Source organism: Rhododendron vialii, chromosome 6a (assembly GCF_030253575.1).
Source record: "Rhododendron vialii isolate Sample 1 chromosome 6a, ASM3025357v1".
NCBI classification, from domain to species: domain Eukaryota; kingdom Viridiplantae; phylum Streptophyta; class Magnoliopsida; order Ericales; family Ericaceae; genus Rhododendron; species Rhododendron vialii.
In genome coordinates, this window is record NC_080562.1 from 2282623 (window position 1) to 2300914 (window position 18292).

An 18292-nucleotide genomic window follows, 5' to 3' on the forward strand; every position below is an offset into this window, starting at 1 on the left:
TCTGACCGAGACTGCTAACAAGAAAATCCAACCACCGTACTTTGAAGTGGAGGACATACCAAGAGAAGAAATGCTCAAAAAAATCCATACATTTATGGATCGCCGTGTCAATTCGGACATCAAAATGGTAATTGAAGTTCCCACGCGGCACAATAACATGATATTTTCGCACAAACTCAAAAGATGGGTCCTTGGCATGGGCACCTTCAAGCAAAACTATAGCGACAACACCGACAAACAAGAAATACATGGAAAAAGACGGGCCTCGATAATTTGTTTTAAGTCTTATACGTCACGCCTTAGAATCAAACAGGCATTTAAGTTTGCGTGAAATTTTCTACCTTCGTCCTGATGTCTTCAAAATTCAACGAGGGTCACGACAGTTGTAAACAGCTTGTGCTGTTTGTTCAAATGTACTAGATCAAGTCTATACATCGTAGCCGCCGAAAACGGTTTGGTGATCGGACATGTTCATTACAAACAAGGAGGAATCACTATATATAAATTGTCTTGCTAAAGGTGAAACGGGAAGACTTATTGCAAGGAGAATGGATTTGATTACAGAGATGAAGGATATTGGGGCACAATTCATACTTGTAGTTGAAAAGGAAACAGTGTTCCAAAGATTGGTCGAAGAAAACTTTCACATCAAAGTTCCTTGTATTATTGTGCAGGGAGAGGCCAACCGGGTGTGTTGACTAGGTTGTTTATCCATAGGATGCGCTACGAGTTAGGCTTGCCGGCATTTGCATTGATGGATTGCAATGCTTTCAGCATTAGAATCTTTTCAACTTACAAATACGGATCGAAGACTCTCTCATTTGATAGTGGACGGCTGACAGTTCCGAATATTAAGTTGTTGGGGCTTTTACCTAGTCAAATAGACACCTGTGGCATCCTCCGGGATGCCAGATTGAGAATGGGAGAAAAAGAAATTCAGAATATCGAACAATTGCTGAAAGAGGAGTACGTGAAGATCAATCCGAGGTTGGAATATGAATTGCAGAAGATGTTAGAGTCTGAAAAAAAGATAGAGCTGGAAGCGTTGTGCTTTTCAGAACCACTCGCTTACAAGACTGATGTTTTTTGTAAAGGAAATGATAGCAGACAAGCAATGGGTGGACTAGAAAAGAGAGGAATGTGAGAGAGCTATTGAACTGAATGTTTTTTTCCTAGTCCTTGCACCAACGATGTGTCATTTTTGTTCAAATTGACCAAACTAGCTAGATAGTTGGCAGTAGTTGATTTTTAACCGTATATGGAATTACTTTTTTCTTATAGCAGTTTCATATGTAGATATTATCTTCGAAGAATAGTTTCTTCTCATTCTTAAGTAGGCCAAAATTTTACTTATACAATATGCATTGTATATCAGGTCGGATGGCTGATTCCGTGGGTCACGAGTTTGATGTTTTCTTCCGTGCTACATCTTGCCTTACTTTCCACTCCCTTTCACATGCGATTGGTCTAGCGTGCATTCGTAATTGAATTGCTCTTTGTAATTTTATGTTCAGTGTCATAAACCAAAAACGTACTATCATGCCCAATAAACTAACTATGGACCCCGGAAGGGCAGTGCATTCATAAACATGCTACTCCTTGGGGTCAGCACCATACCAAGTCCAAACTTCTATTTATTGATCCCTATCATGGGTTCACAACGATGATTTGAACCGTTCATCTCATAGAGAAAGTTTGTGAAAAAATCAACTTGATTGTTCATGAATAAGTATAAGTATATTACGAGAAAGTTTGTGAAAAAATTAACTTGATTGTTCATGAATAAGTAAGTTAATCAACGAGACAAGTAGTGCGGGGCAGAGGAAGTCAATTAACATGCCAAGCTCGCCTAACAGCTTAAAGTTCTCAATTGACCAATTCTTAAAGGTTAGAGTCCCCATCTTTCTCTTTTTTCACGGTAAGAGTCCCCATCGACATTGCCTTAAAACAAAAATCACAAACCCACTCGACAGCATAAAAGCTGATTAAGGCAAGCTCTTCTGAAGGCCAAGAAGATAAAAACGAGAATCAGCGGAAGAGAGAGAGTCTGGAAGAGGCAGTGGCAGAGCCAGGATTTTCGATAAGTGGGGTCGGAAATTAATTTGAACTATGTGTAATTCACTTTTGTAATTGCTAATTGAAAGAAACAATTAAGATTAACAAATTAATCAAAAAGTAGATATTATATATATATATATATATATATATATATATATATATATATATGAGTCCCCTTCTCCTAAGGACCACCTTAACTTAATAAAATAAGGACCTCCCTTTTCCGATCAAATTTCGATGATCCGAGCCGCTCAATGTGTTCAGAGCGTGATTTTAAGGGTACACACGAGAAATCAGCAAAAAAAAAGATCGGGAAGGGCTTCATCCGAGCAGTTTTTGTTTATTTTTTATCAAACGGTTCAAATAAAAACTGCTCAGATGAATACCTTCCCGGTCTTTTTTTTTTCCGATTCCTCGCAAATACCTTTAAAATCACGTTCTGAACACATTGAGCGGCTTGGATCATCAAAATTCAAACGGAAAATGGGAGAAATGGAGAGGTCCTTATTTTAACTAAAATAAGGACCACCTTATTTGAAAATGACTGTATATATATATTAATAACAAAACTTCGCTTCGATTTACAATTAACCTCGACGACTTTTCATACTTTGAAAATGATGGATGATAGCATTGTTTGTAATGGTTTCAAAAACATCTTTCTCTATTTATACAACCAAACTATCAAGCATCAATTGGTCACACATATGATTATGGTGCAGAGCAGTCAACAGAGATTAGGAGAACTGGAGAAGAGTCTAAAGAGTGATTGTCGAACGAAACCCTTTTCTTAGCGATATGTTTGGGAAATTTGATCGTCGAACGAAATCATTTTGTTAGTGCTATGTGTGGGAATTTTGTGAGTGGAGATTTTATTGTGACTCCTTTTTTTCCTAAGTACAAAATCTTTATATGAACTGAGGCAAAAATAAATTTTAAAGTGCGGTCAAATTAGTAAAAATGGGATAAAAATTATACCTATCCTTGCAAAAATTTGGCACCTGGAGAGCGGCAGACTGGGCAGCTTCAGGACGACGGCAAAGACAACAGTAAATAGCAACCTGTGTGGCTTTGCCTTTGTCATCGACATCCAGGAGTGGGCGTGAACAAGGAAATGGACGTTTGGATGGTGTGCTCGAGGAAACAACAAGGCTGCCCACTGGATTGCGTCTCGATGTTTAGATAGGAAAATCTTGTTTCATACGGGTTGTATTCCGCCCGATTTGGATTCTGTTTTGCTTAAAGACATGTAATGAAGCAGTTTGTTTAATCCAAGGACATGTTCAAAAAAAAAAGTATTTGTTTACTACTGTACGAGCTGTTGCGAGCTAATATATATAATCCTTGGGTAGGAACCTTTGCAATCGCTCTCAATCTCGCTTTGTGCTCGCGATCTCGCGAATTTTTAGTCTGGAAATTTTTTGAAAGACTCTTTCACGCTTGTCCTTCTACTCAAGCACGCCCACGCGTATTATGTGACTTAGGTTGTGAGCACTGTTGCACTCAAACAAAGCTTTTTTGATAGTCTTGACTCAAAAGCATGATCTTTATGATGCTGAAAGGTATAGTTCTAAAAAAAGAAATTGGAGCAGAAATCTTGATATCTCAATCGGATCTACATGTTTTACCGTTCCATTTATTGATTGCAAGACTAAATGACAAAACTTGGTTCTATTATGCTTCTCTTTGTCTTATCTTTTTCAACCTGTCCTGGCAAGAAAAATATAACGACATACATATTAATGCAGTTAGCTTGCTTTCTTCAATTGCAGGTTGCTTTGAACATGCTTTACATTGCTTCGGTGGAAATGCTCAACTCCAACCGACTAAGGATGATGAATACGTATGAGGATGTTGCTGAACTTGATAAGGTGAGAGTTCGTTTAGCGCACTCCGTAAGGTTATCCTACTAGGTCTTGCGTTTCTTTTCTCTTTTCAACATGCACTTTTTGTTTGAACTCAAAAACCATCTGATGTGGTCCATTCAATTTGTCTTTTGTTCCTTAGGTTCTTACCTTGGAGAACCTTTCTTTCCATCACAATGACAGGCCCTTCCCAAGGAAGTGTGGTTGGATGCTGTGACATCGGCATGGTTGTTTCTGCACTTGTTCTTTGCATACATCTCCAAAATTATTGGATGGAAGTACTTTTAAGGAAGTACTTCGTCTCTCTTTCAGCATTTTACTATGATAATCTATTTATTCTTTTGCTAGGTGCATACTTGATTTGATCTGTTTTTTTTCCTAAATAATTTTTTCCCTTGATGCAATGTGATAGGTGAAAAATGGAAAATTGGTGAAGCAGTGGACTATATATCCATGAGAAATTAAATGTCACTAGTAAGAAACCTCCATAACTGCAAGTTTGGAGCATCAAGCCACCCTACTTTGTTAGAACAAATTGGTAGACAGACATGTTACCTGTGCTTACCTATTCATGGAATTGTTGCCATGTCCAGATTCTCCAGAATGTCAATGTCACCATTCATAACCAAAGCATGTGCTTTTCAGGACGACAAACTGTTCACATGTATCTTAGCATATTTAGTTGATTAACTTGCTTGAACTACTTACCCAACTGTAATTCAACCAGGTTCTACAATTCTGCAACACTGGATATGGAGTAGCTATAGAAAACTACGAGGTCCATGTGAAAACATAATAGATCGGTGATATGGTTGCTTATGTACTGTACTGTACTGTACTATTGAATTTACTTAAATGATAGGAGAAGCAGGTGTTGAGGCTGCATTGAGGGGACTCGAGAAGCATATTCCATACCAATTCTCATTGATGATATCCTCTCATTCTGCAAGTGTGAAAGGGCTTGCCGCTAGAGTTTTGTTTACAGAATCATCATCGAAGTCACTCAAGGAATCGTAGCACCACTACAATTCAGAAATGAGTTACTTGTAATTTGACAATCTTTTACTTTAATATTTCCTCGGCAAAATTGGTTCACCAAAACAACCTTGCTCATGGGAAAATGACTCTATATGCTCGTTATTTTTTCTGAAATTTTATAGCTTCTCTAGCTTCTCCCTTCCTGTTTCCCAATTTGTTTTATGTGTTTACAGGCTCTGTTATTGCATTTTCAGTTATAATTTGACACTTTACACTAGTGTAGAGTTAACAGATTAGACGTGCGAGGTAGTGTTTCCCATTTTGTTCTGCTTTGCTGTGAATATATAGTCAGTTTTATGCATTTTTACCTTGCTCTGGTAAAGACACTCGCAAGTCTCAACTGTGGGTTCAGTTGCGTTGTGTCAGTTTCTTTACTCCTGTTATGCAGGTCCACTGAACAAAACTAGATAGAAAGAGTAAAAACTCCAGAAAGAAGAATTATAAGGTGCTGCAATAGCAAAATATGAAAATCAATTATGTACAAAGCTGGAACCTTTTAGAAACAAAAAGATCCTGGGACAGATCTGTTACAGCCTAGAAATTTTATTTGTCTTATTAATTATTTTGGTCATTTATTAATTGGGAGTTTTATTGTGTGGGTCCTAATTAGCAATTTTCTTTTCTGCGCAATATAGTTACTATGTGCGCTATTATTAGTTTGAGGGTATAAGTATAATTATTAATTACAGTAATTAGTCTATATCAGTTAGTTACATTAATTATCTAGTCAGCTACAAATTAGGGGCATTATGTTAGTGGGTGTTTTTATAAAGTCGCTCGTTAAGAGATATTTTAACGGAGTAGGGTTTTTTTGAATTGGAGAGAACGTCTGAGATAAGAAGTTTGAGAGAACCTTGTGTGGGAAAGGCAAAAGCTATAAGGACGTAACAGTTCGGCTGGTTCTCGATCGGGTAAGCGGCACATGTTTCCTTTATTCTTGTTCCTTTTTCCGTTCTTTGTTGTACATGGATTAGAGTGAAGTATCGAACAAAGGAGTTATTGGGAGATTAAATGGAGTAGTGAAGGTGTATTGTGTGATGTGGGCATTGTGCATGGCTGTGTGGCGTGGAGAATTGGCCAAGTGTGGGGTTATGACTTTGCTAACAATAGTGGTGAAAGGAATCATGACAATGGGCCTTGATTTTGTATTGTAACTTGTACGTACATGTGTTGTTTACATAGGTTATGCGTGGACAAGTGGATTTTGGAAGGGAAACAGGTGGCTACATGGGAGAAATATTGTTGGAACCAAAAATCAATTTGGGTTTTGTCGTTTCGGGTTGGTACTGAGTATTAGTTACCTAGATTGGGGTTTGGGTAATCTATTGATACATTGTTCTCTAGCTAGTTTCATGGTCAATGTATATACAGTTTAGATAATTATTTTGTATTATTCTTTTGTTCAGGTTAACTTCGTTTTGCATTGTTCGGTTATAGTACCTTTGGACTCAGGTGAGTAGTTAAGCATGTTATGTATTTTCGAACTTCCCCGTGTCCCTTAAATTATTGTTTAGAAGATTTTATGATTGGAATTGGAAACCCATAACTGTTTATTTGGTTACTTGAATCGGCATGCGGGAAAACATTTGGTGAAATCTTTTATTGTCTGAATAAATCTTTTGGTGAGAACTTTGTGGATATTGTTGGGAACACATTTTGGAAAGTCCAGGGAAATTAATCCTCTGTGTGCGGGTGACTCTGGCCATTAGAGAAGAGACCAGGTTAGGCCGGTGACTTTAATGCTCAACGGCTTTCTTTTGCCGGGTCGTTCTTTGGGAAAAGTTCCACGGGCTGCCTACTCGTGGTGACTCAAAGATAAGATATTGGATCCAATTATGAGACATTTATTCACTGGCATTTGGTACTATTGGTTTTGGTTGTGGTTCCCCATTGTTGTTGGAGATTGGATTGAGAACACCATTAAGATTTATCGGATCAATCGTTTATCGGATTAATTGATTATTTTATTGTTCACCTCTATGCCAAATTTTATATTGACATGGTAAATTATTTTAATTCCTGTTTCAGAACCTTATTCTAATATACATGCTTTGCTACTCACTGAGCTCGTCAGCTGACGGATTTATTCAAATTTCTTTTTCAGGCAAATTGGGTAGTTAGGAGGACTTTGGCGGCATTTGTTGACCTCCTTAGGGTGTCTCATCTTTTTCTTATTTTTTTTTAATTTTAATAATCGCTTCCGCATTCGACACATTTGTCAAATAATGGATTCTTTTTATTATGGTTGGATCAGTGGATGTTGGTTGGTTCATGGGATGTTTGTGCCCCATTCTTTTTATGGAATTTATTGGTTGGGGATGTTCTGAAAAAAAAAGAAAAAGAAAAAGAAAATGGTTGATAGATTGGTGGATCCTTGCTCGGGAGTTTATATAAAAAAAAATTTTAGGCTGCATGTTCTACGAGTTTTGGTCTTGTGGTTCATGGCCGGTCACTTCTCATTTTGGGGTGTGACAAGATCTCTACAACTATCCTTACTCTGGCGATTATATACCGTGACTGGTCCTTTTGGCTTAGTTACTCGCACTGCAATACGTACACATGAGTGGGCTGCATTTTTAGATCAATTCGAGTTATAATATGAAGAAGGGGATGTTATCAATCATCCATTGTGCCTTCTCCTGTCTCTTCCACTTCTAAATCTTCTGCCTCACATGGATCAACAGCGAAATCCTCATCAGGAGCTGAATCTTCAACTCTCTCATCACTGGCCATAACATCAGTGACAGTTGACTCGCTTACACTTGTTGTATCGCTCTCATCAGTTTTTTCTAACTCTTCCTCAACTCTGTGGTAAACCTTTTAATGAAACGAAAGGAAAGTCAGCCTTCAACATAATCATCACGATAGAAACAGAAAATACAAAAAGAGAGTCATACCACACAAGTGCATGCTGGTGAGAGTACTTTGAGTTGAAGGAGTTGGGACGGTTACAGAAGTTCGTTTCAGGCACTCCAGGTATTCCTTTAGGGGATGTGAAATGATCAACGTCATGGCCCACCTGCAAAACAAAATTATCCATTATATCATCAGACATGCGCCATAAGTGATGGAATTGATGTTCATTAACGAAACCCATCAAGGGTCCAACACATTTCTGACCAACGAGAGCTGAAGTGGCCACTTTACGTTAATAAGAAGGAAATACAAATGGAAAAAGTCATCTTGAAGGTTGGTCATTAAGGCAATAGAGTTGTAACTTTTAATTTGTGAAACCTGTGACCGAAGTCTACCATCTTACTCAGAGCCTTAAATCATACAGCAGATGATCGAACTGCAGTACTAACCCTTTTGGCACGATAGAAGTTCCTACTACATCTTTTTGAAGCAAAATAAAGAGTTCCATTTTGAGGTTCGTATGCAGATCAGCCCCCACCCATAACATCTTTGGAGTGGATATGGCATGTGAAGACTGCTTGAACACAGGCGGCAATTGGATGGCCAGAAACAACATGAAAACGATTCAAAAAACAAAAACGAAAAGGGCCCCTTACCCTCTCGTGTCCACCAAACTATAGAGCTTCACTGTCCAGATACTTCCCAGGCAAGTCACACCCAACTTTATACCTGCATGTATGTATCAGATCAGACCATGTGGATCAAATGGAGGATTATAAAATCCCATCACTAGGAAGTTAACATCATCATTATAATATTCTAAGGCTTGAGTAAAAAATTTCCAATCTTATTTCCACAAATTCAATTCTTTCGTTCTTGCTATGTAATCACATTCACATACAAAGAAGCAAATATAGTGAAGACTCTTCATGCATACCCATCATATGTATTCTCCGGATGAAAGTTGAACACAAAAACTACATTTCCATGTTCAAATACAATAACCTGAAGGTGAAACAAAACGATCAACATTCCAAATGTTAATGAGGTGAAATGTAAGCAATTTGAATGATATTTTGTAGTTCCTCGTAGAAACCAAACAATTAGCAATCCTGAAAATGTGGGGATATAAGATGCTTTGACCAGCTGGATAGCACCAGGTAGGTCTGTGGATACCACTGTGGTACTTCTTTACCTTTTGAGTTATCTGGATGGCGTATTGACCATTCGATTCTGTATTGTCATAAAGGATACAACTGAATGGCACTGCTATTATATACGAGAACAATAAAGTGAAATATCAAAAGACGCTACAAAGTGAAATGATTTAAAAGGAGGGAGATATGAGTGTTTTGCGGAAATGATTTATTTTTCGACCAACTAAGGGTAAAATGGTAATATTTTTGATGTACAAATAAATTAGAATCCAAACTACTTGGGTTAGAAAGTAGATTTAACAAGCTTTCTAACAGTCCAAACCACGCACAAATTGGAGTTCGAAGGTGTTCGAGACAAGCCTGTGAAGTTTGACATATTGTGGGCGCACCTATATGCGCCCAGGCGCATTCTCTAACGTTCACAAAACCGCCGAACTTTGCGGATTTGCCATAGACACTCCCAAACTCCGATTTTGATGTGGTTTGAACCGTTAGAATGTTTGTTGAACCTACTTTCTAACTCAAGTAGTTTGGAACCTACTATTTTTGTACATCAAATGATATGACCATTTTACCCTTAGTTGGTCAAAAAACAAATAATTTCAGCAAAACAATCACATACATATCTTACCACTAGTGCATCAAATGGAGTTGGCTTCTCTGCAGTCCAACGGCTAGTGCACATACATATCTTAACGCAAAGAGATAGGAATCAAACCATTGATTGTTGAAATCGATGGCCAAAATCTCATGCAATCCGGTGCAAGGGGTGTACTGCAGAGAAGTTGATCCGGTCCTTCATCTAGAGAGGGCACAGGTTTGATCATTTGGTATTGGGCTGGCGCGTTGTTTTTTAGGTGTCTACGTAATTTTTTATTGAATAGCAAGAGTCATTTGATCATCTGCAGATTGCAGAACGTGGTTTGTGAATGAAAATGAAACCTATGCATTATTATACAGTCTTGATAGGTAGGTAGATATATTGCTATTCCTTTGTTTTTAACAGGCCCTGCACCAGTAAGGCCCAAAGGCTCCTTGAGAAACACTTTAAAACCACAAAACCAACGAGTTGACTTGCTAAATTACAAGATCAAGCCTTTAATATGAACCAAAATTCTGGAAGAAAAAAAAAAGCGGCCTAAAAGATGTTAGTTATCAATCCAAATAAAGGTATCCACCCATTTACAAATGACATATCTGACCATTAAAAGGTCTTGATTAAGCCCTCAATCTCCTTCATTACTCTGTGAGGGATAATGAACAACGAGCTCCAATAGACCTGTAAAATTAGGGATGGGTATGTTTCTGTCTTCAGATACTTGTTTCTCCTTCAGTACTCTGTTGGGATGGCCCAGTTTGTTTGTACTTGTTTACTTCGTTTCACAGAAAGGTTGTCAAAGAATTGAGCTTAGTCAATGCCAATCACATCCAACTGCCATCGATTAACAATATTTAAAAGACAATTTTCTAAGCAAAAACAGTGCAAACTCTTTTAGTACTTTAAAAACTCTTTTTATCAATATATAATAGGTCTTTATTGATTTAAAAGGAGGGAGATATGAGTGTTTTGCTGAAATGATTTATTTTTCGACCAACTAAGGGTAAAATGGTCATATCTTTTGATGTAAAAATAAATTAGAATCTGAACTACTTGGGTTAGAAAGTAAATTCAACGAGCTTTCTAATGGTCCAAACCACGCACATATCGGAGTTTGGGAGTGTTCGAGACGAGCCCACGAAGTTTGACATATTGTGTAGTTTTTATGCGCCTCAGGCGCATCTATAGGCGCCCAGGCGCACATCATTGCGCCCCAGGCGCATTCTCCAAAGTTCACAAAATGGCCAAACTTTGTGGTCTTGCCATAGACACTCCCAAACTCCAATTTTGACGTGGTTTGAACTGTTAGAAAGCTTGTTGAACCTACTTTCTAACTCAAGTAGTTTGGAACCTAATATTTTTGTACATCAAATGATATGACCATTTTACACTTATTTGGTTGAAAAACAAATAATTTTGGTAAAACACTCACATCTCCGTCATTTTAAATCGGATAAATACCTATGATATATCGATAAAGAGGGTTTGCAAAGCAATAAAAGATGATGCAATTGAAAAATAAAAATTATAAACTTTATGTTATGAAAATGGGGTAGAAAGCAGGCCACTACTAATATCATCAGAACTTGTCACATTTTATCAAAGCATACGGAAACTGTTTCATCACAAACACTATCACAAACACAAACACAAACACTACATAGATAAGCGAGCATGGGAAGTGAGACGCTCCCCCATCAAGGTAAGGTAATAGTTCTAAAATAGATATACGGGAATTGGAAGGAGTGCTAGCTACACCTAAAAATAGGAGAGAAACATGTTGGACTACTCGTTTGATTTGAGCATAATCAGGAGCCGAGAATGAAGTCAAGATATGAGTAATTCCAAGGGCAAACAGAGGAGCCTCCATTCCTGCTAGAGAATTGCTTCCACGGAACTGTGAACACAATCATTGTGTGCATCCATGGATACTAGCAATAACCAAGACGGTGTGCACTGATGGAAAGGTAACGTGGTCCTACCAAATATTTCATTAAAATGAACTTGGTTGCATTTTGGACTCAAATACTATCCATTGGTTGCATTTTGGTACTTAAAGCATACTCGCCAAGATAGAAGAACATTGCATGGTCCAACTCAGCTATCAATAAATCGAAATGCTTCAAAAAGGAGTCCAGTGGTAGATTGGTTGGTTTCGCCGAGAATTTAGACATAAATGAAATAGAACAGAAGAAATGCTAAATATCCCATTTTTAAGATCCTGACATCGGGTGAGTCTGCAACATATCCATCAAAATGAACTTGTTTTCCCAAGTCTCTCTCAAACAGAGACAACCCACCAAAAGACAACCGATAGTTGCCATTAGCAACCAAACACATACTTACATGGTGCAATAGGTCCGCATCCATGATTAGGACAAAATTGCCTGAGGCATGCTTCAAACCGTGAACATAAGCAGTCCCTGAAATTAAAACTGCATCAAGTATCAGCTCATCATTTTCATTGCAAAAAGAAGAACTTATACATATTACATAATCCGAATTTCTAAGGTCTAGCCCTCAACAGCTTCAGTTATAAAGGACCAATTAAGGGTGTTTACAAGCCAATAATGAGTAAAATAATTGATCATCAAATATAGTTCCAGTGCTACTTACTATACTATCTTCTCCATATGATCTACCCCCAATTTGGCAAGTGGTTTTACTGCTTGATATAAAATAAAATAAAATAAAACTCAAAGCTTTCTACCTTACCGAGCTCCGTCCTGACAGAAAGAATCCACCAGCCAAAGATCCACCAGATAATCCAACACATGGCTTTTGCATTTGGAAATTCGCATGCACAGAAACTTATCCAAACACTCGAGAAAGCCAGAAAGGAAAAATGATAGCTTTGGTAGTAACAAGAATTGCCAAAAAAAATTTGAATCGTATAGAATTCGGATGAAAATTGAGGGCCAGGATCAATTCGCAGAAAATTGGGAGAGAGAGAGAGTACAAATCTTCGGGGAAATGGGAATGACGACTACTAGCATGGTGGCAAACGAAGTCGCAAACTTTTGGCCTCTGGCTGCAAAATATTGCTTCTGGCCGCGAACTATTATAAAAGCGCAACTATGCATCACGCTTTTCTCTCATTTAAACGACGTAGCAAACCTTTTGCTGTTGGACGTTAACTATTACTCTTGGCCGCCATATATTGCTCTTGGACGCTGATTATTGCTTCTGGCCGCGCTTTATTGCTTTTCCTGTTAATTCGGAAAGCGTGAACCTAAAACACGCTTTGTTTCTTTCTTGGTTTTTTTTTCCCTCACCCACGCTTCCCCTCTCGCGCTTTCTTCGTAGCTTTTATTGAAAGCGTGAACTCATTTGTATGTATTCACAATGACAACGGGGTGGTTGTTTTGTTCAGCAGAGCCACAGGAGGAAATCGGAGCGGTAAGAGATCTTCCATGTTCTACCCTAGCTAGTTTCTCATCCTTTTTGTTATAGGTGACTAAGGTAACCGCTTCAATTAGGCTTTTTCTTATTAGTCTGTCACAGTGGCGGAACTAGAATTTGATCTCACTGGGTCAAGCTGTCAAGCATATGAAATGCTTTTCTTTCCCGTGGGCTTTGCCCACGTTCTTGTTCCATAACCATAAACAGTGAGTTCCAAAAAAAAAGCCACAAACACTGATTTTCATCCCCACATCCATTATCCATGTAGAGAGAAAAAGTACTTCGAGAGATTGAGTATTTGTGGTTCAAATCCACTTTGTACATAAGAAAATTGGGATCTAAGACTAAGCTACTCACCTATAAACGGGTCGGATGACTCTGGAAAAAAGCTCCAGCTCGTCGGCGGTGGTGTTCAAGATGAGGGTTTCAAAAAAAATTTCCTTGAAGTTACAAAGCAAGACACTTAAAAAGGGACGGAAGAGGGAGTACGTTTTTTTTTTTAAAGATTTGGTAGAACATTTTCGAAGAGTACAATTGCTGCTGTAGAGGGAAGTAAATGAATCACAGTATCACACAATGTCCCTGCATATATCCAATCTGGATCCATCTGTTAAAATCACCCGTCTATTCTAGCTTCTTGATTGCATTTTCTTAAGAAAAAAGCAAAGCCTCAGATTAAATGTTTCCATCTTTCTGTCAAGACACTAATGTAAGTAGAATTATACTTTTGATCCAGATAGGAGTCCATGTAAGGGGTTACAATGTTTCATGCCTTCCTAGGAAATTTGCAAGTCTGATCGAATTCTTGATGACTTAGGCAAGAATGCATGTTTGTCCACTGTCATTGGTATTCTAGATGGTCTCAACCTAGCTGCATTGCTGCCTTTTTTTACCTTCATTCGTGCATGAAGTTCTAAGGCAAAACTACTAATCAAGTGCCAAATAATGATCAGATTGCAAGCAGCAACGTTTCTTAAACATATGCAAATGGTAAACCATAAACAAACATAAAAAAATCCAAATTCTACAAGTATTCCAGACAACTGATTGAAATACATAGAAGCCAAAAGAAACATGAGGATGTGAAAGTAGAGATATCACTAAACAATTGCAACCTCAAGGTTTCAGGACATTCTGCATTGCTTCTACAATAGCTTGTCCATTGTCATAGTGCTGGTGGCAGACAATCTTATAGACATCAGAACCACCAATCAATTCTGTTCCCAGTCTTTCGTGGGGTGAAAAACGCCCACTGCCACAAAGCTCACATCGGGCTGTCAGCTTGGTTAACTTATGGAATCAGCAAGGGAATTATATCAAACACTGAACCAAAGGTCTTTCTGTAACAAACATTTGATTACACATACAAATAAGCATCATAGAGATATGACCACCATTTTTAGAAGGGAAGCTGGAACTATAGATGTAAAATACTACAAGTAAAAAGTAGTACATCATCAAAATAGGACCTTATTTTTGCATGAAACAAGCAGACCCAAATTTTTATCAGGACAGGAAGAGAAAGGAAAAGAATTTGTACGCCAAACCTCAAGTAGTTGCCGTCCAGCCCAGCAATTACAATAGTTTTTCCAGTTGCCGTCCAACCCAGCAATTACAATAGTTTTTCCATCAAGATCAGCTGCTTTGTAGCAGAAATTAGAAAGGTCGTCAAAGAACTGAGCTTAGTCAATGCCAATCACATCCAACTGCCATCAATTACCAATATTTAAAAGACAATTTTGAAATAAAAAACAGTGCAAACTCTTTAGTACTTTTAAAACTCTTTTTATCAATATATAATAGGTCTTTATCGATTTAAAAGGAGGGAGATATGAGTGTTTTGCTGAAATGATTTATTTTTTGACTGACTAAGGGTAAAATGGTCATATCATTTTATGTACAAATAAATTAGAATTCGAACTACTTGGGTTAGATAGTAGATTCAATAAGCTTTCTAATGGTCCAAACCATGCACAAATCGGAGTTCAGGAGTGTTCGAGACGAGTCCGCGAAGTTTGACATATTGTGTAGTTTTTATGCGCCCCAGGCGCATTCTCTAAAGTTCAGAAAGACAGCCAAACTTTACGGTCTTGCCATAGACACTCCCAAACTTCAATTTTGACGTGGATTGAACCGTTAGAAAGCTTGTTGAACCTACTTCTAACCCAAGTAGTTTGGAACCTAATATTTTTTTACATCAAATGATATGACCATTTTACCCTTATTTGGTCGAAAAACAAGTTAAACACGAGAGTTCACTTTGATTAAACATAATTCCTTGACGTGCTTTCAAGATGCGAAGTTTTTTTGACATGGCTTCTCATCAAGAAATTGAAGATTTGTGGAATCGTGTTTAACGTTTCAACGATCTGAATCGTTCATACTCTAGACCTCATTGAAATCATTATTTTAGGAAGAATTCATGCTAATAGAATAGCAATCAGTATCTCATCGGAAAGAATTAGTAAGAAGTTTGGCTTATATTAATGAGCATGCCCACATTGAATGAAACCCAAATCTCCCTCCCCAGTTTGAATAAATAAGAGAATCATCTTGAAAATTATCAAAAATACTTGACGCTTGTGTTGTGATCGAGAAAAGATTTGAGCTTTTGGATTTGAGCAATGTTACTAACACAACTGTGTCCGCAGCCGATACACACTAGGATGCAGTTGTGCCCTGAATTGTGTTTTAAAGATGAGTTTTTAGACTTTTTGTTTGGATTTTCCACTCGACGCCTTCAATGGATTGGAGGGCTAGATTTCAGTACTAATTGCAACATAGTATGAAATTCTGTTTCTGGTTTGTATCTATGATGGTGACAAATGAAAATGGCTCTTTGATTCATTTTTTTCCCTTTCTTGAGTTCTTCATCACATTTGGTGCTGTGGGTTGTTGGTCTAGTGTTTCAATTGGATTTTGTATGACCTTGAACCATCAACCGCGTAGTGTTTTTTTTTTTTTTTTCCCCCCGGTCTGGTTTGCCAAGGTTTCTGTATCTACAATGATGGCCATGCAAATGAAAATGGCCGCTTGATTCTGTTTCCCCTTTTTTTAGTCTTCTTGTCAGTTTAGTTTTGAAGGGTGCAGATTGTGACAATTTTTCTTTGAGAATTGGCTAACATTGCTAGGTCTGAGTAGATACTTGAACAAATGATGTTGGTGGGATGTAAACTAGTCGAGCTAAATAGTGGGTTTTGCAAGTTTGGCTAAAAACTTCAACCAGTTTTCATAATTATAGTCAACCTTGGTTTGAAAACTTAAGCTTTAAAATATGTATTTGAACGACCCATTGTTTCGTTGCCCAAGAAACGTACATGTACAGTGCACATGTCATTCGAGTTGTTCATTTTTTATCCTTTAATGTGTAGCATCCATGGAAAAAATCATCCTGATCAATTGGTAAGCACTCGAAACTCGAGTAGCTTGGTTCATATGACAGCTATAGATATTAATGGATCGCAGTTTTACGCTGCAGCAATGAATTTCACCCTCTTATTCCCCAAACGTAGGTTTCTGGTTTTCTTGTTTTGGATGTTGAAGGTATCCCTAGAATATCTGAAGAGGGAAAATATAAGATCCTTACGATAAACTCTATTGCATAAATTGATACGATTTTGTAATGAGTTTAGTGCTAGCTGCTAAGTATGTAAGACTTGAACACCACATAGACTTAGGGAGAAAAAGTTTTCCCTTCATAAAACCTGTTGTATCTCCAAAATAGCAGAGGATCATTTGGTGTAGAATTTACCCTATCGCTTTCTTTTACTGAGATTTTTTTGCAATGTTAGAAAGAGTAGTGATCATGTTCTCTACTTCTCTTTTGACTACGTAGAGTTTGGTTCTTTTCAATATACTATTTAACTTTGTTTTTGTTTCTGCTTTCCTTGGGGAGAAATAGTGTTCGTGTTGTGTTGTTTTGTTCAATTCAGCCATTTCTAGATGATAATAAGTTCACGGGCCTGAGTTCAAATCAAATTACATTGAACTGCTTGGTTTTCTGAGGACTACATGTCTAATGGTTTGGTCTTCCATACTTTCTATCATTTCGGTTGCCACCAAAGTGTATTCCTTTGTGTTCCACTATACTTTCTATCATTTTATGTCTACTGATGAGAAATTTTGTTGCTGAACTGCTATCAAACTTTAGACTGAGCAGTTATGATCTTGATTTGAAAAGTTAAATATCTCAACCTAAAAGTGTGCCGCTTCATGGAATTGTATTTTTCATCAATACTTGTTATTTTGCTTGTTTACAGATTCAACTTGGGCTCTCTTGTTCTTCAGTTGTGAACTGATTCGAGGTTTTTTCGTCAGGCATTTTATTTCTCTCCCTTAGTGTTTGCCTTGTGTCTTTTCCCGCTCCTAGAATTTTTCCTGAAAGACATATATTTGATATTCTGTCTGAAAGTTCTGATCCATCCGAGGAAGACAAAAGAACCATTATTGTAGTTGATCCATCTGGAAGGTTTGGGCAGTATAGCGACCTCCTTGGAGCTGGTGCTATCAAGAAAGTTTGCAGGAAATTTGATCAATGGGAAGGAACAAACGTGGCATGGAATCAGGTTCAGTTAGGAAGGTTTAGTAATGATCCCTCAGTCATCAAGAGGCTTTGGCAGAGATTGCTTTGCTGAAGTCATTGAAGATTGAGTACATTATTCTCTATGGTTTTTTGAGGGACGATGAGCATTGCACCCTTAATTTCATTAGTGAAGCATGCATTTCCGGGAATCTTAGGGATTACGGGAAGAAGCATTGCCATGTGTCAATGAAGGCATTGAGGCAACAGGCATTCAAGGGTTTGGATTATTTCCATACCCATGATCCTTGCATCATTCACAGAGACCTCAACTGCAGTAATATTTTCATCAACGGAAACGTCGGAAAGGTTTGTTTCTCTTTTTCAACTTAATGAAACCTAGTTTGGTTGCTAAGTGTGCGGATGAATTTAAAATTCTGAAGTAGTAATCTCTTGTTGGTTTTCTAGTTGTAATTGACCAATAAAATGAAATGATATTTTATCAAGAAAATGCTGTCCACAGCCTACTGGACATGTGGGTTAAGGTGTTTGTTGGAGTATGAGAAATGATAGGAAAATATATGAAAGTGAATTGAAATGCTTAAAATGTGTATTGAAGTTCTACATTTTTAGTGGGTGGTTGTTACTTGTTAGCATGACCATGTTTTACGACAGCAAATGTCTGTTACTGGAACTAATTAGTGGCTACAACAAACAAAAGGGAAGTGAAGTCATTGGGTACCTTAGTTGAGCGTAGTTCTGTTTGTCGAATTGCTTTTCTGATGTCAAGACCTAAACT

General features: G+C 37.7%; 1 protein-coding gene across 1 annotated transcript in view; it reads left to right on the forward strand.

Moving 5' to 3' along the window:
- Positions 1-3770: 3770 nt before the first annotated feature.
- The window catches only part of LOC131329841 (putative F-box/LRR-repeat protein At4g15060), a 38285-nt gene continuing 23763 nt past the window's right edge, over positions 3771-18292 (forward strand). Inside the window, exon 1 of the mRNA XM_058363238.1 lies at positions 3771-3929. Coding sequence (XP_058219221.1) covers positions 3801-3929 — 129 coding nt within the window. The 5' untranslated portion in view covers positions 3771-3800. The remainder of the gene's footprint in view (positions 3930-18292) is intronic.